The sequence below is a fragment of the Peromyscus leucopus genome, chromosome 3 (genome assembly GCF_004664715.2).
Source record: "Peromyscus leucopus breed LL Stock chromosome 3, UCI_PerLeu_2.1, whole genome shotgun sequence".
Lineage (NCBI taxonomy): Eukaryota > Metazoa > Chordata > Mammalia > Rodentia > Cricetidae > Peromyscus > Peromyscus leucopus.
In genome coordinates this window covers 105,807,250-105,833,086 of record NC_051065.1, presented here as the reverse complement: position 1 = coordinate 105,833,086, position 25,837 = coordinate 105,807,250, and the positions used below count along the sequence as shown (strand labels likewise).

At 43.7% G+C, this 25,837-nt stretch overlaps 1 protein-coding gene across 1 annotated transcript in view; it reads left to right on the top strand.

Annotated features, from left to right (window-relative positions):
* Chchd6 (coiled-coil-helix-coiled-coil-helix domain containing 6) overlaps window positions 1-25,837 on the top strand; it is a 212,976-nt gene that overhangs the window by 97,168 nt on the left and 89,971 nt on the right. Inside the window, exon 5 of the mRNA XM_028854394.1 lies at window positions 20,537-20,620. Coding sequence (XP_028710227.1) covers window positions 20,537-20,620 — 84 coding nt within the window. The remainder of the gene's footprint in view (window positions 1-20,536; window positions 20,621-25,837) is intronic.

The window sequence follows — 25,837 nt, the reverse complement described above, 5'->3', positions numbered from 1 at the left end:
ATAGAATGTTTTCTCAAAGTTTTCTGTAAGGCATTGGTGAATCTCAGGAATGCACATGGAGTAATGAGGAACACAAGACATGGCTTTGCGTGTCCCTCTCAGCAGAACCTATATGAACCGACTCCTTCCTGGCTCAGGTACATGGTTTTGGAAGATGAAAGATGTCATTCTAGAAAAGTGCCCTGTCCTGTTGCTTTATGGACTCTGGGCAATTGACACTTCGACCAGTGTTGTCAAGCTTCTCCTTGGCCCCTGCCTGTTCCATTGAGGTTCGCTTTGGCCAGGGCATCTGATAATCCATGAAAGAGGATCTGCAGCTCTGTAGCCCTTTCCTGAACAGTGCTGACCCACAGAATGGGCTCACTGCCCCAGATGGGATGGAAAAGCAAATAGGAAGGGAGGACCAGATCCTGGAAGGTGGTGTCTCTTCAGACCCAGAGCAGGCAAGCCCAGGACCCTGGCACTAGAGCATAAATGTACCAGTCTCCCACAACAGCACTGCAAGGAACCCAAGGGGCTTGGAGCAAAGCAGTACCCCATTCAGTGCTCATGACAAGTCACTGAGCCCTCTCCCTCACTACTCATGTCTTCCCCACATCAGCTGTCTTCTCAGCAGTGCTCTATTCCTTCTGTCCTCCCACCACACACTGGCTGTGTGGACTGAGAAGACAGTATAAGGACCTCACTCGTAGGGAAGATACTGCCAGGGAAGCAGGCAGACAGAGCCACATTCCTTCTTTGTAGCTTATCTCTGAGCAGACACAAGAGCACATGCAGTGATGTCAATTCTGGCAGTAATTTGGCAGTTATGCATGTTCTTGAGCCAGCTTTGTGACTGTGGTGATGATGTGAGGGCCACTTAGGAGAGGAAGGCTGCCTGTGGCATTCATCATTACAGTATGGGCAGGTGTGCCTTCCCACATCAGGCTAGAAACCCAGGGCCTTGTTGTGTTCTGCATTCCAGGACAAGAGCAGGGGTGGCTGCTGCTGCTTTGGTGGTGGCTGCTGATCCCTCCTCCTCTTCTTTGTCTTCCTCTTCTTCCTCTTGTTTTCCTCTTCTTTGTTCCTCTTGCATCTTGCCAGTTTCTTCTTCTGTATCCCCAGCTGACTTAGAACTCACCCAGGAGTTCAACTGAAACCTGCGGTGACCCTTTTGACACTGCTTCTGTTATGAAGATGTGCTACCATGCCTTACAGATTGGGCCTTCCTCCTTATTCTCTAGGAGTACTGGACTCTCGACTGCTGGCTTTTCTTGGATGTTTTAGGGACTGTATTCTAATATGAACCATTTCCTTGGTGATCCACTATTGCTAATGATGTTTTTGAGACAGAGTTGCACAGCTAAGACCAGTCTCGAACTCATGATCATCCTGCTTCAGGATCCCAAGTGCTGGGATTACAAGTATGCACCACCAGGCCTGGCTATTTTAACATCTTTATTGAAATGAAATGTATATGCCATGAAATCATCCAGATAAAGCACTCTGTTCCGTGCTTATTAGTGTATTTGCTGAAGTATACTAGCTATCACCACATTGAAGCCTAGAGCATTTATCATTCCCAGAAAAAGATTCTTTTGACCCTAGAAGTCACGTCACATCCCAGCTGCTGACAAGTACTCACCTGCTTCCTACCTCTTTGTCTGCCTGGCAGGAACCCCCAACTGAGCATGGTCATGTAGTATGTGATCATTTATATCTGCCCCCGCTTCCTCTCTTACTCTCTCGACTTTGAGAGTTTTGTGCCATGTGTTTTATATATTTACTATCCCTCTTTGATCTGTCTCCATTCCTACCCACCCACCCAGCTTTGTATTCTTTTTTTTTTTTTTTCATGCATCAAATCCAGTTTATGCTGCCCATATATTCTTGGATGTATGGCCTTCCACTGAAGAGTGGTTGACTTACCAGTATCTACACACTTAAAGAAAACTGACTCTTCCTCTCCCAACAGCTATTAGTTGCTAGTAGCTCCTTGATGAGAGTGAGACTTCATACCCAACTTCCCCTCCATCCTCCGTTCTGGGATTTGGCCTGGCTTGAGCTTACACAGGTCTTGTACATGTTGTCACAACTGCTGTGAGTTCATATATGCAGCTCTTCTGCTGTGTCTGGAAGACACTGTTTTTCATAGTTGTCTACTACCTCTGGCTTTTATAGTCTTTGTGCTCCCTCCTATGCCGTGATCCCTGAGAACTGGAAAGAGGCAATGTGATATGGATGTCCCATTTGATGATGAGTCGCCAACAATCTCTCATTCTCTGAACCTTGCCAAGTATGGGTCCATGTTAATTGCCATCTACTGCAGAAAGGAGCTTCTCTGATGAGGGCTGAGAGGTGCACTAGTCTATGAGTATTACAGTAAATCATAGGAGTCGCTTTACTATTCTGTCCATTTAGCAGAATAATAGTAGTAGGCTCTCCTATAGGGAGGGCCTCTGACCTGTCTAACCCTGGGTTCTTGTCCTGATAAATGGTGCCCACGTAGGGGTTTTGTCTTGCAGTCAGAAAGTGGTTGATTCTTCTTCCCATGATGTCTGTGCCACTGCTGCACCAGTGGGTGTGTCTTGCCAGGCCAGTCATTATCGTAGCTCATAGGGTTCACAGGTGGATAGGGTTGTGATCCCTTTTCTTCTCTGGTAGCATGTAGCATGAATAGCACCTTCCAGGACTGTGAAAGGTAGTCAGTGGGTGTGAAGCTTCCAGGTCAGTACCCACTTTATTTCTCCATGTTCTATGACTCAAGTGTGTGGTGTCTTCAGCAGAGGGATCTTGCTGCCAAGTAACCAATGCTATTGGTATAGTTTGGGGTCTATGGGACCTCACCGGTCAACAACTCCTAAAGGGGTAACCCATTCCTGGCACTGAGACTTTTATTTGTTAACCCATGGCTTGTTTCTTACTGTGTAGTTTTCAAGGTTCATTTGTGTTGCTGTATATATCAGGACTTTCTTTCTTTGGCCAAATTGTATAGAGGCTCTACATTTGAAATCCATTAATTAGTAGATGGCATTGGGTGGCTGGATATAGGGAAAGAGAGGGGATTGCTTCTGAAGGCGTAATTGTTATGTGCAAACTGTATATTGGTGCTTAAAGTGGAAGAATGTGTTTTAAAAGCCCGTGGCAGTTCTACAGCAGGTACCTGGAGGGAGGTAGTCAGAAAGTAAAGGTAGATACAGTACAGGCACTGGCACTACTTCCACGGCCACCTTTGTGCTGGTGCCTTAGTGGAGATGATCTCAGATCATCTCAAAATTCTATTTGTCTTTGAGATTTGGCTTTTTACATTGAAAGTCGGTTACCCATTGCAGTGGTAGATAGGCATGACTTTTTTGCTGATTGAATATTTAATAATAACACTTTTATTATCATGAAGACAATTCTTGGCTGACATTTAACTTGAAAGCAGTACATTGAATCAGATACTATGTTGGTGCTTTATATGCACACTCTTAATTAACCTCACCGCAGCCTCATGAGACAGAGCTGCTGTCAGTCTCCTTCGTGCAGAAATTAAGAAACTGAGGCTTAGAGAAGCTGGCCATAGACACTCAAGCAGAAGACAGATTCAGGTCAGGTTTTTCTGACTGCAAAGCCTGCTCTCTGGAGCCCTTTGGTACATTAGTGAATACTCTAACAGTTGTAAAGAAGAGACTTTAGGGACCATAATCTAGATGTCTCATCATTTACTTTCTGCTTGTGTCCTGGAGATTGTGAGCAACATACATTTTGGGGCCTATCTCAAAACCTGTTGGTTCAGGGGGCTGCCCTTTATCAAAAGCCTGGGTAACTCAAGTGCACATAAGTGTTTGAGACACACTGTTGAAATCCATGTTATGCATGGCATCCAACTTGAGGGTCAGTGGTTTTCTTTTATCTAAACACATCTCAAGATAGGCTGACTGCTTGAAGTTGGTTGCCTAGGAGTCGGGATCCTGTCTTCATAGCCCTTCATCTGTGCCACCTGCACCAAATTACTTAAACTGAGTCTTATTTAATTCATATATTCAATGAGAAATTTGTTTAAATCTTAATTTTTACTAAATAAACATGTTTAAAGCTGTGAATTTACCTCTTAGATTTATTTGCTTGGGAGGGAGCACATTTTCAGTCAGGGTTTCTCTGTGTAATAGCCCTAGCTGTCCTGGAACTCACTTTGTAAAACTAGCTGACTTTGAACTCACAGAGATCCGCCTGCCTCTGTCTCCTGAGTGCTGGGATTAAAGGCATGTGCCACTATGCCTGGCTTGGCTGTGGTTTTTAAATATATCATTTTTACCCCTTTTACAAAATTTCAGAGTTTTGTTTGATGAATAATTATGAATAATATTTATGGAGAACAATGGTAATTTGATTCATGTATATAATGTCTAGTAGTTGAAATTTCTGTTATATGCTTTTAGTTCCCAAAACTTGCTGAGAGGGCCTGGAGAAAAAGAAATGAAAACCTAGCCAGCAAGGCAGTGACTGAGGCATATGCCTGTGGCTACAAAGCTCAGGCAAGCGGCTTTTTCGTGAATTCATGCCCCAAAAGATGGACGCCAGATGAAGTGTGATTCTAATTAGTGTTAACAATAAAAATCCAGAGTCAGATATTGAGGATGAAAGCTGAAAAATCAGAGAAGCAGAGCAGCAGCCACTAGAGACTTCTTACCTCCATGAATCCTCAGACTGAAAGGGCCTGAGATCCTCTTTCCACCCACCTTATATTCCTGTCTCCACCTCCAGAGTGCTGGGATTATAGGCGTGAACCTCTCAAGTGCTGGGATTACAGGTGTGTGCCACCACACCTGGCCTCTGTGGTTAACTAGTGGCTGGCTGTGCCCTCTGATTGCCAGGCAAGCTTTATTTGTCAGAACACAAACCAAATATCATTCAGCTGTTATTTAGTAGGGTGCATTACTGAAACTGACCTTTAGCCATCCCTTTCACTGCATTGAGCAGTAATTTTGTGTTGTACCTAAAGCAGGGATGAGTTTTTAAACTGTCAGATCAACTAAGGAAGGGAAGGTGTTCAGCTAGGGGATTTTGGGGGTGGAGCTTCTAGAAATGTGTCTATTTATCAGTCTTACTGGTTTTATTAATCAAACATTTTAAACCCTTCCTCATTTATCTTCTTTTATCTTGGGGGAAAGTGTGTCACCAAGCCAATGTCACATGCTTTTCATGTGTCTTCAAAATGTGTCACATTTTGGTAAACTGTGCTGGTTGATTTTTTCCAGAGAAAACTTTTATTCTTTTTATTTCACATGAAGAAACAAAGATGACTTTCCTCTTAAAAACTTTCCCAATTTTTGAGGTAAGCTTTTGATGTTTGGAGGGGTAGGAAAAGGGAGGGATGGAGAGGTGGACCAGTTGACTGAATCTCTATTGTGGACTTCTAGCTGGCCTTAATCATTGGATCAGAATACAAATATTCAGAAGGCACACACATACATATACATGTGCACAAAATTATATGCACACATGTAAGCAGCAGCACACATACAAACCTACTCTTCTGACAACCTAAAGGCTAGCTTACTGCTCTGCTCTTCATTCTCCACAGCAGGACCTGAGAAAGGCTTCTTGCCTCCTGACTTCTCCTGCAGGTTGACCCAGGAAAAACCTCCATCCTCACTTAGTCAACTCTGCTTTGTCTCCTTGGCTGTCACCTACCCTCTCTCTAGATACGTTTGGCTAAAGGTACTGGACCTTTCTGGTAAATGTCAGAAAAACCTGCTTCTCACACAAGAATGCAAAAAATTTATACCTCCATTACAAACCATTTTGTAGTAGGAGATGCAGAAAAGAAATTCTGGGGATGGGAGAGAAGTATAAGGCTGGTAGTTAGGGATTTATTCTAGACGGCACTTATTTTCCACCCTCCAAAATGTGATTAACCAAAGTGATAACATTTGGGAGAACTAATGTGTTCTGAATTTTCTTTTACTTTCTTTTTTCTCTTCTAAAAAAAAAAAATCTCTTTATTATACCCAAATCTTCACTTTAGCTCTCTTCCCCCCAACTAGCTATGTTTTCCTATTTTTCTTTTATGAAAAATAGATTTTTTCATACAATATACTTTTATTATGATTTCTTTTCCAAGATCCTTATCAGCTCCTCTCCCAACTACATCCACACCGTCCTCTCTCTTGTTAGAAAAGAAATAGGCATCTGAAAAATAATAAAATGAGTACATAAAACACAAACTAGTCAACCAGAGTAGGACAAAACAACCAAACAAGAAAAAGAGCCAAAGAAAAAGCACAAGAAACACATATAGTTGCAGAGAGACACACACATATCACATACACACACACACGCACACGCACATGCACACGCACGCACAGAAATCCTATAAAAACCAGGAAACTGGAAATCATAATATATATGCAAAGGACCTGCAAGATAATAAATAAATAAATACATAAATAAATAGATAAATAAATAAATAAATAAATAAGCAAGCCCTGAAATCATAATATATATGCAAAGGACCTGCAAGATAATAAATAAATAAATAAATAAATAAATAAATAAATAAATAAATAAGCAAGCCCTGACAAAACATGAGACAAAGAACTTCCAAAAATGACATTGAATTCATTTTGTGTTGGCTGTTTACTGCTGTGCATGGGGTCTGCCTTTAAGAGTAGTTTGTGTACCCAGTGAGCCTCCCTTGAGAAAGCTAAGTTTTCATTTGCAAGCAGTTATCAAATGGAGATAGCTTCTGAGTTAGGAGTAGGACTTGTTTCCACTTCACCTCTCAGCGCTAGGGACCGCATCTAGCCCAGATCAATGTAGCCCTGTATATGCTACAGTCTCTGTGAGTTCATATGGTTTGGGTCCTTCTGTGCTTAGAAGGCCTTGTTTCCTTGGTGTCCTCCATCTCCTCTGGCTCTTATAGTCAGTCTTTCCACCTTCTCTTCCATAGGGTTTCCTGGGTAGAATTTTGATGGAGACATCCCATTTTGTATGTAGTGTTCCAAGGTCTCTCACTCTCTGCACATAGTCCTGTTGTGGCTTTCTGTATTTGTTCCTGTCTACTGTAGGAAGAAGCTTCTCTATAGATGGCTGAGCAAGGCATTGGTCTATGAGGATAGCAGAATGTTGTTAGGAGTCATTTTATTGCTAATTCCTTAGCAGAAATGTAGTATTTTGTTTTCCCTAGAGCCCTGGTCTTTCTAGTCTCAGGTTCTTGACCACCCAAGCAGTGTTAGGGATGGGTTCCATATCATGGGAGTAGGCCTTAAAAATCCAGTCAGATATGGGTTGGTTACTCCCACAAGCTTTGGGTCACTATTACACTAGCACATACTGCAGGTAGGTCATCATTATTGGTCTAAGGGTTTGTACCTGGGTTGGTGTTTACCTCCTCCTTTGGTAAAATACAGAGTATCTTCCTGTACTAGTCAGTATGGGTGAAGGCTTTAGGTAGGCATCTGCTCGACTTCTCTGTGGTCAATAAGTTGTGTAGGTGTCTTCAGCAATATGGCCTTACCATTAGTTTGTGGAGAACAACCAATAGCTTTGACAATAACCTGGGTTGTTTGGGGTTTCCCATGAGGCCTCCTTTGGCCAATGACTGGATTAGATGTAACCTGTTCTCAGAACTGGAGGCTTTATTTGGTGAGTAGAGATGTCCATTTGGGGGCTCTGTCCCCACCATTTCTTAGCAATTCCTGTTAGATGTCCTTCATACATGTTTATATTTTAGAAAGCATCTACTGTATTATGTCCATATAAACACTCAAAAAGTACTTAGTTTTGGTGGCCCTTCCTCTTATCCCCTCTTCCCTCTCCTCCCAATTGATTCTCCTGTTCCAGTCCTGCCCCACCCCATCTGTGGTGGTTTGAAAGAAAATGGCCCTCAAAGGGAGTGGCACTCTTAGGAGGTATGGCTTTGTTGCAGTGAGTGTGACTTTGTTGGAGCAGGTGTGTCACTGTGGAGGCAGGCTTTGAGGTCTCATATATGCTCAAGCCACACCCAGTGTCTCAGTCTACTTCCTGTTGCCTTCTGACCAAGATGTAGCCAGTATCACGCCTGTCTGCATGCTGCCATGCCCCCCCCCATGATAAAAATGGACTAAACATCTGAAAATGTAAGCCACCCCAATTAAATGTTTTTCTTCATGAAAGTTGCTGTGGTCATGGTATCTCTTCACAGAAATAAAAACCCCAGCTAAGACACCATCCATCCATAACTGTTCATTCTGTTTCCCCTTCCTAGGGAGATCCATCCTTTTGCCCTAGTCCCTTTCTCTGTAACTAACCTGTGTGGTTATATGGATTGTAGTCTGTTTACTGAACGAAGACTTAACAGCTAACATCCTCATATAAGTGAACATGTACCATATTTGTCACAGCTGGGCTCATGGTCCCTGTGCTAAAGCAATGTAAGTCCCCAGTTGATTTATACACACACACACACACACACACACACACACACACACACACACACACACACACACACTGAAGTAACCTTGCACTCCTGCTACAAGGCCCAGGTCATGGGGTATTATCTTGTATTTCATTTTTAATCTGAGTAGTAGTACTGATTTGCCAACTCCTTGTTGTTTGGGATTTTCCCCACACTTTTCTTGGATGTTTGGTCTGTAAATGTCTTTTCTTGTCATGTTCTTGTCTGGTTTCATATCACAATTACAGTGGCTTCTCAAAGGCTAGTAGACATTCCTTCTCTGCTGAAAGAACTTGCCTAGTCCTGGCACTTCTCCCTTAAGAACCTAGTACAGATGGTCAGTGGGAAACCTTTCAGATGAACTTGATTTTTTAGAATTCCAGGAAAATGGCTTGTTTTAGATGATCAGGTGCACGGTGTTTGTATTTCTGTCATTATTTTAATCACATTGTGTTATTTGTGAGTTTGTCAGTGAGCTTTCTGGTTTTGGCTTTTCACACATCTAAAGGTGTCCACCCTTTGTTCTCAGGTACTCAGATGTTTTCCTGCTGCCTCTGCCTCCCAGAAACTCAGCTCCATGTGAATATTGAGCACTGAGCACCCAGTGGTGCAGATGTCCTGTAGTGTGAGGCAGACTGTCAGTCCAGTCGTGTGACCCTGCTTATACCTTCCTGTCCTTGAGAAGTCTACTTGTTCCATCAACATTTCCAGGATAGAGTATTCAAGCCTCCAACTGTGGTTGCAGAATTATTTGTGGTCTACATTTGCCTGTCAGCTTTGCTTTGTGTACTTAGTTTATTAAATGTATGTGCATTTAGGGTTGTTATTTCTCTGGGAATACTGATCTGCTTTATTGGGAACTGCCTTCCTTGCATCTGGTAACATTTTCAATCCCAGGCTTCCTTGTCTGACGTTAATACAGCCACATTGGCTTTCCTCCACTAGAGAGGTGCTCGGTGTACCTTTCTTTATCTTTTTTAGAACCTTTGTATTTGTATCCAGAGCATGTTGTTAGGACTTTGCTTTTTCACTAGGGAGCAAAATAATGTGGCCCCTTAAGATCTTTAGAACCCGTGACTTATATCCCTTATGCAAAAGGGACTCTTCAGGTGTGATCAAATTAAGGACATCGTGAGATGCAGAGGTTGTCCTTTATTGTCCAGATGGCCTCAGGGTAACTGAAGGACCCTTTGAAGAAAAGAAGGAAGAAAATGAAAAACGTTGTAAGGAGGGATGAGGTCACACTCAAGGTACAGTTAAAAGCCAAGAGAATACAGCCCCTAGACCCTAAAATCCATTAGGAGCTGGAGACAATAAGGAAAAAATTCTTCCCAGAACACCACATCCCTGAGAATATCATGGACTTAGCCAAGTAGTCCCCACTGAAACATCTGCTTCTAAACCTGTAGGATACACATCCTTCATGTGCTTTAGGCCACAATGGCTTATTTATTTTGTTGTTGTTGTCTTAGATTTCTTATAACAGCTTTACAAAATGAGTGCGAGTCCCATCCCTCTCTGAAAGAATCAATTTATTTGTAATTATGTGGTGTTTGTTGGTTTTTATTTGGTTATCATTTTAGGACTGCTATGTAAATTCCATTGTTTCGTCTGTCTGTCTGTCTCTCTCTCTCTCCCTCTCCCTCTCCCTCTCCCTCTCCTTCTCTCAATTCTGTGACTGTCTGCTTTCAAGAATATTCTGTTTCTTCAGGGCTTATTAAGTTTACAAAAACATTTGCTTGGAGTTTTTCTGTGCATCTCAGATTTGTATTTGGAGATACCCCACCCCACTTCCAACCTTGGTCTCTGTGCTTACTTGCGTCTGAGCTCTGGAGTACTCTGTTCCACTGTATTGATCACTTTTTTTTTTTTTTTTTTTTTTGGTTTTTCGAGACAGGGTTTCTCTGCGTAGCTTTGCGCCTTTCCTGGAACTCGCTTTGGAGACCAGGCTGGCCTCGAACTCACACAGATCCACCTGCCTCTGCCTCCCGAGTGCTGGGATTAAAGGCGTGCGCCACCACCGCCTGGCTATGATCACTTTTATATCTTTCTGGTTGATATTTTTTAAGTATTTTACTTCATTTTTATATATTTTTTAGTTTTTAAAAATTAATTCTTTCATAATTTCACACAATGTATTTTGATAATATTACCCCTCCCCAACTCCTCTCAGCTCCACCTCTTCCTCCCTACCTACCTAACTTTGTCTCATTTTATTTTTAAAACCCGAGTTCCATTTGTGTTGCCCATATAGTCTTGGGTTTTTGGCTATCCACTAGAGTGTGGTCAACCTCCTAGGGGCCACATCCTTAAAGAAAACGTACTGTTCCTCTCCTAGCTGCTAGCAATTGCCAAAAGCTCCTTAGTTAGAGGTGGGACTTTATGTTCCCCTCCATCCTCTTTTCTGGGATTTGGCCTGGCTTGAGCTTACACAGGTCTTGTACATGTTGTCACAACTGCTGTGAGTTCATATATGCAGCTCTTCTGCTGTGTCTGGAAGACACTGTTTTTCATAGTTGTCTACTACCTCTGGCTTTTATAGTCTTTGTGCTCCCTCCTATGCCGTGATCCCTGAGAACTGGAAAGAGGCAATGTGATATGGATGTCCCATTTGATGATGAGCCGCCAACAATCTCTCATTCTCTGAACCTTGCCAAGTATGGGTCCATGTTAATTGCCATCTACTGCAGAAAGGAGCTTCTCTGATGAGGGCTGAGAGGTGCACTAGTCTATGAGTATTACAGTAAATCATAGGAGTCGCTTTACTACTCTGTCCATTTAGCAGAATAATAGTAGTAGGCTCTCCTATAGGGAGGGCCTCTGACCTGTCTAACCCTGGGTTCTTGTCCTGATAATGGTGCCCACGTAGGGGTTTTGTCTTGCAGTCAGAAAGTGGTTGATTCTTCTTCCCATGATGTCTGTGCCACTGCTGCACCAGTGGGTGTGTCTTGCCAGGCCAGTCATTATCGTAGCTCATAGGGTTCACAGGTGGGTAGGGTTGTGATCCCTTTTCTTCTCTGGTAGCATGCAGCATGAATAGCACCTTCCAGGACTGTGAAAGGTAGTCAGTGGGTGTGAAGCTTCCAGGTCAGTACCCACTTTATTTCTCCATGTTCTATGACTCAAGTGTGTGGTGTCTTCAGCAGAGGGATCTTGCTGCCAAGTAACCAATGCTATTGGTATAGTTTGGGGTCTATGGGACCTCACTGGTCAACAACTCCTAAAGGGGTAACCCATTCCTGGCACTGAGACTTTTATTTTGTTAGTCTTTGGTGTCTAGTAGGGGCATTTTTTTCTCATCATATGAAAGCCTCATTTAAAGTACTTTTTCTAGTGTTTGGGTGTTTCAACTGCATATGTGTATGTGCACCATGTGAATGCAGTGCCCACAGAGACCAGAAGAGGGCATTGACTCCCTTGGAAGTGGAGTTATCAAGTGATGGTTGTAACCAATCACCATATGGGTGATGAGAATTGAACTAGGTCTTCTTGAAGAGCATCCTCTTAACTGCTGAGCTGTCTCTTCAGTCCCCATTTAAAGTCTTTTTATATATGTATGTGTTTACATTTTACAAAGTTTTGCATCAAGTTTTCATATGGCTTTTTCAAAAGCTCTTTAGTGTTAGTTATCCCTGCCCTTATTTCTTCCTTTATCCTGCCTTCCCTCCCTACTCCACTTAACCCTTCCTGTTTCATTATTCATCTTTAACCTTTTCTACCACTGTGTTCTGTATCCTTTACTTTTAAGCTCCGCTCCCCAATGGCCCATTACTAATTTCCTGACCTCCATGGGTGTTCTTAATAAAAGATAATACCTAAAAATTAAAAGCTAACAAGTACAAATAAGAGAAAACATGTGCCATTTGTCTTTCTGGGACTGAGTTACCTCACTCAGAATAATTTTTTTCTAGTTCTATTCACTTTGAAATTCTATAATTTCATTTTTCTTCATAGTAATCCATTGTGTAAATGTAACACATTTTCATTATCCATTCATTAGGTGATGGACATCTAGGCTGTTTCAACTTCCTGGCTATTGTGTCTAGAGCAATTAGGAGTAAGAATAAGTTAGGAGAGACAGGAATGAAAGAGCTAAGGATACCCTGGGTTTGTACCCAATTCCAGAATATAGAGTTTTAAAATATGTCCTTATGATCCTCTGAAGTTCCTCAATGACTGTTATAATGTCTCCATTTTACTAATTTTATTATTCTGGATTCTCTCTCTTTTGGTCAATTTAGGTTTGTCAATATTGTTAATCTATGTTAACTCTTCATTAATTCTTTGTATTATTTATTTAATTTCTATTTTATTAATTTTTCCCTGAGTTTGATTCTCTCTCTCTCTCTCTCTCTCTCTCTCTCTCTCTCTCTCTCTCTCTCTCTCTCTTTCTTCTGTGAGGGAGCTCTTAGTTTTCTGAGGCCTTCACATGCATCATTAAGTTACTAATTTTGAGATTTCTCAAAAATTTTTATGTAGGCACTTAGTTCTGTAAATTTCTTCTTTAGGACTATCTTCTTTGTGTTCCAAGGTTTCTGGATGTTGCATTTTCATTTTCATTATAGTCCAGGAATTTCAAATTTTCTTCTTAATTTCTTCCTTGACCCAATTATCATTTAGCAGTGTGTTATTTAGTTTCTGTGAATTTGTGTACTTCTTACCATTTATGTTGCAGTTGATATCTTTCTCTATTCCATTGTAGATAATATGCAGAATGCTACAAATTTTCCTATATTTGTTGAGACCTGCTCTGTGTTCTAATATGTGGTTATTTTTTGATAAAGTCCCATGGGCTTCTGTGAAGAATGTGTATTATTGTTTAAGTGGAATGTTTTGTTGATATGTCAGGTCCATTTCGTTTATGATGTTGTTTAACTCCCAAGTTTCTCTGTTTTTTTCTAGATGACCTGTCTATTGGTGAGTGTGGTATTGACATCACTGCTCTCAACCTGATGGGGTCAATATGTGGTTTCAAATTAATAATGTTTCTTTTATGAAATTGTATGCTCCTGTGTTTGGTGCTTATATGTTTAGGGTTGAAATACTCTGTCCTTTAATGAATATGAAGTGATCCTCCCTAGGTTTGATCTGAAGTCTATTTTGTCAGATGTTAGGATAGCCCTGCCTACTTGTTTCTCTGTTCTGTTTGTTTGGAATACCTTCTTATATCCATTTATCATAAAGTGGTATGTATTGTTGGTGGTGAGGCAGCAAAAGTATAGACCCTATTTTCTGATCTAATATGTTAGTCTGTGTCTCTTTATTAGGAAACAGATAATTAAAATTAAGATTTATTATTCAACAGTGTTTAATAATTACTGTCATTTTGTTGTTTTCTGAGTCCTCTTTTGATTATTAAACATTCTAGATTTATTCATTCCCTGCTCCTTCTTGTGCATGTTTTACCCTTTCTCCAGAATTACACATTGCTTCTAGTAGTCTCCATAGAACTAGCTTAGTGGTAGTATGTTCCTTAAATCTATTTTTAGCTTGGGAATTTTTTCCTTCATTTTTAGTTACAACTGATAGTTTTGCTGGGTATAGTAGTCTAGGCTGATATATGTTGTCTTTCATGACTTTAATAGGACATAGGTCTAAGCCCTTCTCTCTTTCCAAATGCCTATTGAAAAATCAAGTGTTATTCTGGTAGAGCTGCCTTTATATGTGATTTGGTCTTATCCCTTGCAGTGTTCTTTGTACTGTACATGTAGTGTTTTTGATTATTATGTGTCATGGGAGTTTCTTTTCTGGTCCTGTTCATTTGATGTTTTGTATGCCTCTTGCACTTTGATGGGCATCTCTTTTCTTAGACTACAGAAGTTTTCTTCTATAATGTCTTAAACATTTTTTCATGCCTTTGACTTGGGTGTCTTCTCTTTTTCCTGTACCTATTATTCATAGGTTTGTTTGTTTTATAGTGTCTCAGAATTCCTTCATACCCTGTCATATATTTTTTTTTTTAGATTTTTGATTTAACCTTTTTTTTTTTTTTTTTTTTTTTTTTTTTTGAGTGATCCATTTCCTATACCTTGTCTTCTAGGTCCAATATTCAGTATTCCATTTGATCCAGTCTACCAGTGGGGCTTTTCTCTAAGTTTTTAACTCTTTGAAATTTTCATTTCCTGCTTTATTTCACTTTGGCTTATCTTCAGAGATTCTCTTTATTAAACTATATTTTAATATCTTGAATTATTTTCATCATTTCATTCAAGTATTTGTTTTCAAGGTCTTCATTCTCATATTTATTTGTATCCTTGGGAGTACTAATTTTTTGCAAAGTGTTTATTGTCTTGGTTATTGAAGTTGTTTGTGTTTTGTGATGGGGGCTCAGTATCTATAGTTAGGTTGTTGGTATTTCCTGGTACGGACATTGTTTCCCCTTTGTTGAGAGGGTGTTTGGATCTCTGTTTGCTGTTGCCCCAGCTCGTCACATTGTAGACCAGATAATGGGTCTTAGGGTTCAGTCTTGGGGAAACTCATATAGTTGAGGTTCAAATAGAGTATAAGAAGTAGTCTTCACTCAGGTTGTTTGCCAAGAAGTTTAGAAAGAAAAGCAAGGGCTTTGAAATTCTGCTGCAGGTTCCTGGAAAATTAGACCAGTGTCAGTGTGTGTGAGATCGCAGAGACCCACCCTAGACACTTGGTAATTATGCTTGCAGAAGCTGAAGTCCAATCTCAAAGGACACAAGAAGGAAGCCACACGTGAGGAGTCCCCAGTAAGATAAACAGAGGATTTGTACTAGTTGGGGGCTATTCCCATCACTGTAAATATTCTTTGTCTCTTCATACACCTCTGCCTTTCCCTACTAGATCCCTTACATGTCAGCATAGTGTACTGAGCCTGATGTTAGAGCTGTTGTCGATCTGTTTCTATTTTATCTCTTGGTGGTGGTAGTGCACTTGCTCTCACCTGTTCTCGCTCTCTGTCTTATACATATTTTAGGGTTTTGATTGAATATTACACCTTCTGTGAACAGAGTGATATACATTACAGTATTTATTTCCATCCAGTGAAGGGTTTGGTGGTGTTCTGTTTGACTGTTTGTATAGGTGTCTGGGTCTCTTGGAAGTATCATCTACTTGGTTTTTCTTTTATCCAAAGTGATCCTCTTTTTCCCAAAAGGATGAAATTAGTCAACTTAACTTTCATATTTATCTATTGCTAAATACAGTTTACAAAACTTAAGGGGCTTCCGTCAGTGAGTGGTGTTTGTACTACTGGATCAGGGATCTGGCTCAGTGGGTGCTTCAGGCTCTAGGCTTCCCAGTGCTGCTGTCCAGGTATTTTCTATGGCTGCTGTTGCAGCTCAGGGCCTCACTGGAGAAGGAGCCTTGCATGTTCCCTTCCGGCTGCTGGAAGCAGGTGAGGGTCTGCAGGCCTCAACCTCTAGATGGCTGCTGATAGTGCTCCCTTACTCACTGTCCTCAGTTCATTATCATGTGAGTGTCTCTCTAGGGAAGCTCTTAACACAGAAACTCATGGGTGTGAGTAAGCAAGAGGGACGGGGAACAGGGAAGCCAAACAGACTACTGGCTTGTAGACACAGATCTCCAAAGTGACATCACACCATGTTTGCCATGCTCTGTCGATTAGCACTATCTCCAGGTCCAACCCACACTTAAGGAAGGGGACCACACAAGACCCGAGTGTGGAAATGGAGGAGAGTTTGGGCCTCTTGGAGGCTTTCTACCACGTATTTCCTGTGACAGCTCTCTTTTTTTCAGTGTTTTCTCCTTACTGTGTCTGCCCGCCTTCTTCCAACCCTTGTCTCTCTCCTTGCCTCTATATCTTGCTCCCTATCTTCACTTTGCCTGTGCCCACTGCTGCCCTCTTGCCTGCTTTCTACTCTTAGGGGTCCCTTCCCTTTGCCTCTGCCATTCTGTCCATGCTGTTCCTCTGTGGTAGCCATTATACCTGTGCTGGCCAGTTCCCAGCTTCCTCTTCAGACCTGTTTGCCATCCCTGCCTGCTGCCTCTGGCGGGTAACTGTACCACGTCCACTTTGCTTATTTCCTTGTACTGCCCTGTGCCTAGGGTTTATCTTATCACATTGCAGTTCTTATTTTGAAGACTTGAGTATTTATATGCTTTGGGGTTTGCTTATTTCATGCTCATAATTTCTTTTTTATAAATGAGAAGTCACTCATTTGTCTTTGAGGCAACATTAACATGTATATTAAAATACCTTGTCAGTAGGAGATTTTAATACTCTGCATGTTTGATGAGGATCCAATTTTATTTTTTAAGTGATATTTTTGTTCTGTTTAGGAGAATAAAAGTTCTTGTCTTTTAGAATAGCACATTGACATCTACACAAATGAAGTTACTTGCTGGGACACTTGGGACAGGTGTTTGTGAATGCTTGTGTGTGATTGAGCATGTGTATGTGCACACTCTTGTCTAGTTCTTGGTTGTTGAAGCTTACTGATGTCATCTGAGTTTTTATTACATCATTTTGTCTTGTGTTTAAAGTTTTCACAATAAAAAACTTTTCATCCTTGTGATATTGTCCCATGACATTAGTTTGATCTGGGCTGAATCTGTCTGGTTACTGGTCTTGCCAGTATGTTGCCTTACCTAAGTGAATCTAGATTCACAGTGTGAGATTTGTCTGGCTGCTTTCTTTCCCTGCTCACCTTCAGTATGGTCTTTGTACACGGATGACATTTTTCTAATTGCCTGTACCTACCAGGTTAGGCCCAGATCTTCCTTCTGTCTGCATAGCTGTGATAATAACTGCAGAGATCTTAGAACGCAGGTGCTGGGCTTGTCCTGGGTTGGGTCTGGGGCCTCTCACCTGTTTACATTGAGCAAACAGAAAGCCATGTGCTAGAAGGGTCTATGGAAAATTGTAATGCCTCTTTTTTGCTTCAGGGTTCACCCTCAGCCCCAGATGTCCAGCTTGGTTCCTGCCTCTCCTCTGTAGGATGGGGTTTATTTTTATCCTCCAAGATTGGAAGGTCCTGGCTGCCCTGGCCTGCTCCAGTCCCAGCCCAGCAGGCCTGTGGCTCCCACTCCGCCTACTGCTTTGTGGGTCCCTTCTGTGTTGGCTCTTTAATCTTAGTTTTGAACCTGACTGTGTCTTTTCAGGCATGTGTTTTTTGGTTCTTTTTTTTTCCTGCTTCTGTGTGTGTGGAGCAGCAGCAATGCATCAAAGTGTGAACTAACAGTATAGTCTTGATGGAAGGAGATCCTCTACTAATCCACTGAAGAGCCCCTCCACTCCTGCTCAAAGCCTCCCTTCCACTGTGCACAATGTCATAATGGTGATATTTGTCCTGTGTTGAAGCAACATACTTGGTTTGATTTAGTATTTGTTTTCCCAGAAGACTTGGTTGGGAATTTTTTTAGACAAAATAGCAGCCTGCTAGCTCACAGGTTATTGGTTAATAGTCTCCCCAGCACATAAGACTCCAAAACTGACTATCTACACACATATTTGCTTTTTCCACCAGGACTGAGTTCCATGAACATGTATGATACAGCCAAGGCCCCTTTTCAGGAATGCTCATTCATAACAGATACTTGAGAGCAGCCAAGGAATTACTGAGCCAGTTATTGGGACCATGATGGCCACTCCAGTGTCCCCTGGAGAGATGCCTGTTTCTAGGAAGCCTGTTGACTATAAGCCTTGAGGTAGAGCTCCTGTTATCCAATGCACTCTTCATTCACCAAGATCAAGTCTTTGGGTGCCTCCTGTCCATTATTGCCCATGGAGATTTCATTACCAGCCTCATGGGTGACTAGAGTAGGCACTATGGTGAGGACATCATGAGAAAGTGCACAAGCCACAGAGCTTCTAGTCAAGTGGGCTGTCCTTACTTTTCCCTCTCTGAATTCCCATTACATCCTTCCCTGATCCTGCTTTTATCTTTTCTTGCAGATTTTGGTCAGCCCCAGTCTCTAGCCTAGGCAGTAAGTCTATGGTGAGGAATCTCTGCCTGGAGCTTTACTTCTGCAGCTGTTTGCTGATGTGTGTCCTAGAGGCTGCTGGCTGAGTATTCCAGGAGCCTCTGCCCAGAGACAGAATCATAGTATGCCATTTGGAGGGTGGGTACATGCCTGGATGAGCCTCCTTGTCCTTCCTGCCCCAGTAGCCCCTAGGGAATGGCAGCTGAAGAGTCTCATGATAGCTTTGCCTTCAGATGTCATATTTCTGCTTGGCTGGAGCTACAGGTCAGAAAATGGCAGGTCTGAGCACTGCAAGATATTCCCATACTGGCTGCTTAATTGTATCAGATGCACTTCTCCTTTGATTGCACCAGAGATCATTCACAGTTGATTCTGGGCTGCTGAGAGGCCCCACACAGATTAACTATGCCTGTGTGCCTGGGCCACAGCCTCATCATCTCATCATGGTGCTTTGAAAGATCCTGTGAGAAATCCCTGGCATTCAGTCCACTGCCTATGTTTAGCTTTGCTGGAGTATTGGCATTCCAGAGGCATTCCAGGAGCCTTCTTAAAAGATCCTGTGAGAAATCCCTTCATGTAGTCCCTTGTCTGTGTTTAGCTTTGCTGGAGCATTGGCATTCCAGAACCTTCTTGGGATTTTTAGATTCTTCAGCCTCTGGGGAGACAAGTTGTTTCTTTGCTCCACTTGACAGTTAAGGAGAAATACACAAGGAAGGTAGTTTACCCAAGACTAGAGAGGCCGCTGGCCAGAGCCAGTATCAGAATTCCACTCTCAGACATGCTGCTGCCCAGCCCCTGGCCTGAGCCGTAGCCCTTTCCTTGAGTCCTTCAGCACATGAGTGCTCACACTGGTATACAGGTAGCTCCCACTGCTGCTTAGTTTGCTACTGCTCTAAAAGGTTCTAGGCCCAGCAGGAATATCATTGCCAAGGAGAGGGGCTTTCAGAATCTTTGCCTCTTTTCTTCCCTTGTATTTCAAGGGATTCAGACTCATCTGCAGATTATCATAGGGTAGCTTAAAATAAAAAGCTCAGGACTTGGAAGTCTTGTGGATTCAGGTTCATAGTGGACCTCAGTTATTGATAAGCTTGTGCTCTTGGGGATGGTGAGAGTAAGTACCACAAGGAGCTTGGGCACACAGCCCTCATATGGGTAGATAGCAATTAGGAGAGATATCCCTCTTCCGGGTACTCCAGACTGTCCCAAGCTCTTGGGCCCCTGATGGCTGCATCTGTGTGGGGAAGACAGAGGCAGTGGAACTTGATACCTTGTACTGGAAAGCCCTAAAAGGATGAAGATGTGGGTGTTCCAGTAAGGGGCACGTGCTCCCAGCTGCTCCACTGCTGGGAACCTTTGTAGAGGCCTTCAAACAGTCTTGTAGGTGTAGGGAGCAGAGGACACTTTTGTTTCAGTTTTAGCCATTGCACCAGAGAGATGTTCTGTACAAGCAAGGGAGTTGTTCAAAGTCATATAGCTACTTAAAGAGAGTACTGGACTGTATCCCAAGGCTGTTAGCTCCTGGCTGTTCACCATGGCTAACTGAGCCAACATCCTTACCATGACTGAAGCGGGGAGGCTCTGTTAATCTGGTTTCAAAGGACTGACTCACACACACACCCTTTAGCCACTTAGGGAACTATATCCCCTCCTCTTTAGAACTCTGCTCTCTTGCTGTCCACAGGGACCCCTGGCACGACAGCTTAGCATATGAGGCAGTGTTGTGTTGTACCACCCAATATCAGGACTCCAAAACCAGTGCCAGGCTCTTCTCTTCCCAGACTGAAGTTGGAGGCAGCCTGGTGCTTTAACCAGACCCGAGTTCATCTCTGCTCTGCATGGCTGTTGAATAACTTGGCCCCTCTGTTGTATCTCCTATCATGGGGATCCAATGTGACTCTCGACCCTAATTAACTTATTACATTCTACCTTCCGCTTAGGCAGTGGAAGGAACCTAGAAATGCCCAAGAAGCATGTGGAACAGGACTTGGCAGATAGTAAGCATTCAGTAAATGTTAGTGATTATCATCTGCAAAATGGTTGTGCTAATTACCCACCTTGAAGGGCTGTTGTGAAAATTGAGTGTAACACATGTGCATGACCTGCCACAGCATAGGCTTTCTGTGCATTACCACTGCTCTTCTCTCTGAGCATTGTTGTGAACAGAAATGTCAGTCGCCTTCTCTCGGCTGCCAGCTAACACAGGCTTTGTTCTCTTCCAACTAGGCCAGGGAACTGGAGAACAGAGAGGCTGAGCTCAGCCGCCGGGACACTTTCTACAAGGAGCAGCAGGGGCGCATCCAGGAGAAGGTAAGGTTCCTTCAGGCCTGGTTCCCTCCAGGTAGGTCCCAAAGGTACCTGACCAGAACCCAACCACCACCATGGGAAATGTAGGGGAAGAACAGCAGACTGCATGCCGGCTTACTCCAACACCAGTCACCCTGTGGACATGCCCATCCTCCTGCCTCCGCAGGAGCACCACGATCCCAGCCTTTCAACAAGTTGCAATCACAGACATAATTGCTTTTAATTGGCCATTTTCTATGAATGTGGCTGGCACTGCTACAATCTAGTTTTAGAAAAATAATTCACTTTCACCACAGGGCGGTGCTGAGACCCAGTACACCTTTTTCACTTGAGTTAAGCTGCATTGGGTAAAAATAATAACATGAAGCCTTGCTGTACAAATGCATTAAAGTTGTATCATCGATTTTCTCCTGGGACTTGGGAAGATCAAAGTGCTCTGCTGCTGCACGCTTGCTGCTGTTCTGAGGATGAGCCCAGGAATGCAGGAGAGTCACAGGCATTCTACCTGTTTAAATGTTGGCAGTGGATGGTTGAAATTTATTTGGTAACGTGCTTATTTTGGGGGCTTTAATTTGTTGATTATGACAAATTTTTCCAAAGAAATGGCTTATAATGTGGGAGAAGATGGTTGGGAAGTTAAAAAAGAAAAAGCATTCTCTCTCCTGCCTGAGAAAAGTACTCTCCCTCATACCAAGCAACCTGAGCCACCAGCCATTGTAGGCAAGTCTTCTGTCATTTGTCAGGGTTTGGAGCTTTAGAAGTAACAGTTTGCTTGAGGGGGCCTGCTTTCCACGGAGGTTTTGTCCTGTAGCATGCCACAGCAAAGCCTGGCAGAAGTGTGGCTTCTGGATTTACAGGTAATGGGGACAAGAGGGTGGTGGCTCCCTGCTTCACAGCCACCTGCTTGCCCACTTCTGCCAGGCATGTAGAGGAAAGCCAGCACTGAGTGAGGATAGAGCTCTGACAGCGACACCCTGCAGTCCTAGGCACGTGCCTGAGCAGTGCCAAGAGGCCTTTAAGAAGCCAGCATTCCCAAAGCAGCCCGTGCACAGGTTTGACTGTAGCTTGCCATGTTATGAATTGTGATTTGAGATTACAAAAAGGAATTTAAAAAAATTCACCAGCCATGGCTCTAATTAACACAGTCGCCCATATGTTCTCAGGCATGGAGCTAGTCTTTCTAGTTGTATGTACAGTACTCGGTCTCCTGCTGTGCTCTCCTCTTCCCTTTTGGGCTTGGCTACTCAGAGCATGCGCACGTGCTTCTGTAGGGTGGAAGGAAATGGTCTTGTAGCAGTTTTCCTCCTCTAAATCTGTTTTCCTCTCATCACTCTCCTCTTCCACCTGCACTCCAGTTTTCTCCATAAGACCAGCCGTGTGCTCTGCCAAGGGAGAGGCAATTCTCCCACCTAGCTCTTCCACATCCTCTCTTCCTCCCTGCTACTAGTAAAGGGGGAGTCCGGCTTCTTACACACAAAGATGGGTGCTTTTGAAAGAGGAGAGTTTTACATGCCTGTGTGTGGTTCCTCACTTTCAGGAGGTGTTAAAGTATGCTCTCCTTTCTGATAGTGCTTTGCTGGCAATAATAGAGGGGAAAACACCCCACATCCCAGCAGATGGAGATCAGGCTGAAGGAAGCGAGATTGTGGGAGCCCACAAAAGACAGAAGAGGCCAAAGAGTGAGGCTTAGCTATACTAGTTCTGAAAAAGGTTTTCGATCTTTCCCGTGGATAATATTATTCTGGTAATGGCTGGGAAGAGGAAAATGCAGCCCCTGACAGTCTGGTCATCAGCTGCTGCTTTTCCTCAGTTCCACTTCTGTTTGTTGAGCACTCTCAGACCCTGACATTTGCAGCCCCCAGACCTTCCAGCCATCTTGCTTCTCCCTCCCCATCTTCCCTCCCCCTCTCTCAACATTCCCTTCCTTGTTTCTTTCTATCCTCTCTTCTTTCTTTTCTTTTGCTCTTTCCTTTCAGTGTAGATACTGGCAGCAGAGCCTGATCTAGGAGGGAATGGACAGTGGAACCCCATCTGGGGAAGGTGGGCTGGTGTGGAGAATGGACTCCTGTCCAGGAAGAGATGGGCTCATTCTGAGCAATGCAGGGTGGGCAAGGCAGGAGTAGGGTGGAATGGTGGAGGCCTCAGGCTAGAATCCTGTCACCTACCACTTGTGGGGTCAGTTCCAGGGCTCCATGTGGGCCTCCCCTGGCCACAGGGACAGACAGGGAAGGAAAGCCTATACAGTTCAGGCTCACAGTCCGGGAGATGTGTGGTGCTTTTGTACCACCATGTTTATTCTGCCATGATAGTCTCTTAGTGTGGAAGTGGAGGCTGCTGTGCTTTCAAAACTTTCTGAGTATTACTCCCTGTGCCCACATGGAAAGGTATAAGTGTAGAGTGTTGAATTTTGCCAGGGAGAACAGTGAATTGCTGAGGACATGGGCCAATGGAAGGTTCCTGTGCACCCGAGGGAGAATGTAGGCATACTAGTCCCAGGGGACAGTAGTACAGCTGAGCTGGCAGAGCCTGGGTGTCAGAGTCTGACGGGCTAGGGGGTCTCTGCTATGCTGCAGTGTCCATTCCTCCCTGTGTCTCCAGTTCCTCGTCTGTAAGATGGAGTCATCTGTGGAGACTGATGTAAGCAGTACTTGTGGAAGTGTTGCCCTGTAGCCAGTGACTTGGGATCCTGTATGGTATCATAGTGAGTTCTTCTGTTTGAGATTAATGCATGAGCATAGGTCCATGCATATTGTGAGCTTGAACCTATGCAGGCTGGGGTGAATTTCATTTCTGATGGTAATCTGGCCCCATCTCCTGTTCTCTGGGATGGAGAAGCCGCCTCTCTGGGCTTCATAAGGCTTTTGATGAATGCCTGCCAGGAGCCCCACAGGTCAGGCATTGGGCAGGAGGCTGGAGCCAATTCCTGTTCACACTAGCACTTCTCACACAATTGTGTGAGGATACGTGCACCTGGAAGGTGAAACCCTCAGCCATCGTCAGAGTCTTGCTTGTGGGATCTCTTGGCATCTTCCCTGCCCTCCCACTGAACAGGCATGCACTCAGCTGTCATTTTGTGACTTCTAGGAGATGAACAAACTGGGGCAGGATCCCCATACTTACTGTGCCTGGAATTGGCTCTCTTAGGGCTGGAGTGTCTCTTCAACCAGTGAATTTTATTTCTTCTGGCAGGAACCCCTGTGAAAGGCTGAAATGCCCTCTAAGCCCATAGACTGCTTTTGCTGGTAAAAGCCCTTTTGGCTGTGGCTAACTGTGGCTACCCGTGGAACTGAGTAAGAAAGGGACAAGTATGCTTCGAGGCCCCCAGACATCGTCTAGTTCTGCCTTGGTAATGGAACAACCTTGAGCTGAGATGATGTTTATATCCTCCAGTCTCAGTTTTCTCATGCTTGAAGTGGGGTGGGGTGGTAATCTGCCCATTATTTTATTACGAGTGATTATTTGTGTGAAGCAAACAAATGCATACTGACATAAGTAATACATTCTCTTTAATGCTACTTCCACCCTTTCCCTCTTTATAATTTTAAATACATAACCATTTATTAATTACACATCAATTCATGTTGGCCAACTGCCAGGAGCAGAGGTAGTTCAGACAGGTGCATTTCTGTTTCATGGATGCCTCAGGTATAGAGGTGGGGGTGAGGATTGGGGCAAGGTGTGGCTCCACCTTGTGGAGTCCTCTGGGGGTAGAGAGAAATGATGCCTATGTTCTGGCATCTGGGCCACAAAGACCTCCCAGTTCTGTAAAACCTCATCTTACCTTTCCCAAACTCAGCAGCTGCACAGAGGAGAAAGCTTTCAGGCTAGCTTCCAAGACTGAATTGGGGTGAAAACCTAAGAAGTATTTGTGTTCTTCCTGGACTTTGGCTCTTCCCATCTTCCCCGTGTACACATCCTGCTTGCCTGTTCCTATAAATGGTCAGCACTTTGTCCCTGCTCTCCCTGAAGCCTGCCTGACTCACACACAGGTATCTTTGTCTCTTGGGGCATGTACACACCAGGGAGCCGTAACCTTCACTCACAGGGTGAAACTGTTGTGCCCTCCACAAAAGGGCCAACATGGGAGAGGTGAGAACAGTTGAAGTCTCAAACACTGCTATTGGAGTACATTGGCACAGCCACTTCAGAAAAACTGAGGTCCAGTTCTATTAGAACCAGAGACGGACATTCCCAGTGACCCAGCAGATTCTCCAGAAGAAACCATATGGCATTCCTAGCATCCGTGCTCAGGAGAGCCTGAGACCAGAATCATGGAGCCCATTCATTTATCCAATCAGGAGCGAGCATAAGCAGCCTACATCTGCAGGAAGCAATGGTGAGGACTGTAAACCCTATGAAGGAAGCAAAAGAGGCCAGGTGTGGAAGAGAAGTGTGTGATCTGTATTCATAAAATTCAGAAGCAGCAAAGCAAATCTATGGGCTACAAAGTTGAACAGTGCTCACCTGGGGAGAAGCCCTGACTGGAGAGGATAAGTGGCACAGGGGTGGGACACTGGTCACCTGAAGAGAAGCCCTGACTGGAAGAAGGGACAAAGATGCATGGGTTGGCTAACAGTCACTCTCTGACCTGGGAAGGATTCACCTGTCAGTATGTTAGACATTAGAAACAAGGGGATGCCACTGAGGAGGGCAGGCTACCAGGAAATGCCTGGTGCCTTCTGCTGCCCCACCCCCTCTTCTGGGGCCTGGGACCCTCTCATGAATTCTAACACATAGCACAGCACATACCATGCTGACCAGTACGTGCTAGTGTCTATGGGACCCCCCTTCTTCCTGTAAAAATTGTTGAGCACAGTCCTGACCAGTGTCATTCAGAGAGGGTGATTCATTAGTGGGGGCCAGGAACACAGTGTCTGGCATATAGTAGGTGCTCAGTAAGTATTTTCCAGAATAAAGAAAGAAAGTGTGTGCACAGGAAACAAATACATTCGGGTTTCTGGAGAGGAAGAAGGGGAGCTTTGCCAAGAAGGCTGCCTAGTGGAAAAAGTATTTGGAGAATAACCAAGATGCCCATGGCAGCCTGAAGGGTGGGACAAGGAGCAGCTGGGGCTTCTGGGTGGAGGCCCCAGCCTCAGCAGAGGTGCCTCACACAGAGGCCATGGAGATGAGGCTGAATAGAGACTGGCATGTGATTTTGATGGACCTGGCTGAAAAGTGTGGCCTTAAATAGTTTTAAGGTCTGCAAGTACTGAAAACTGG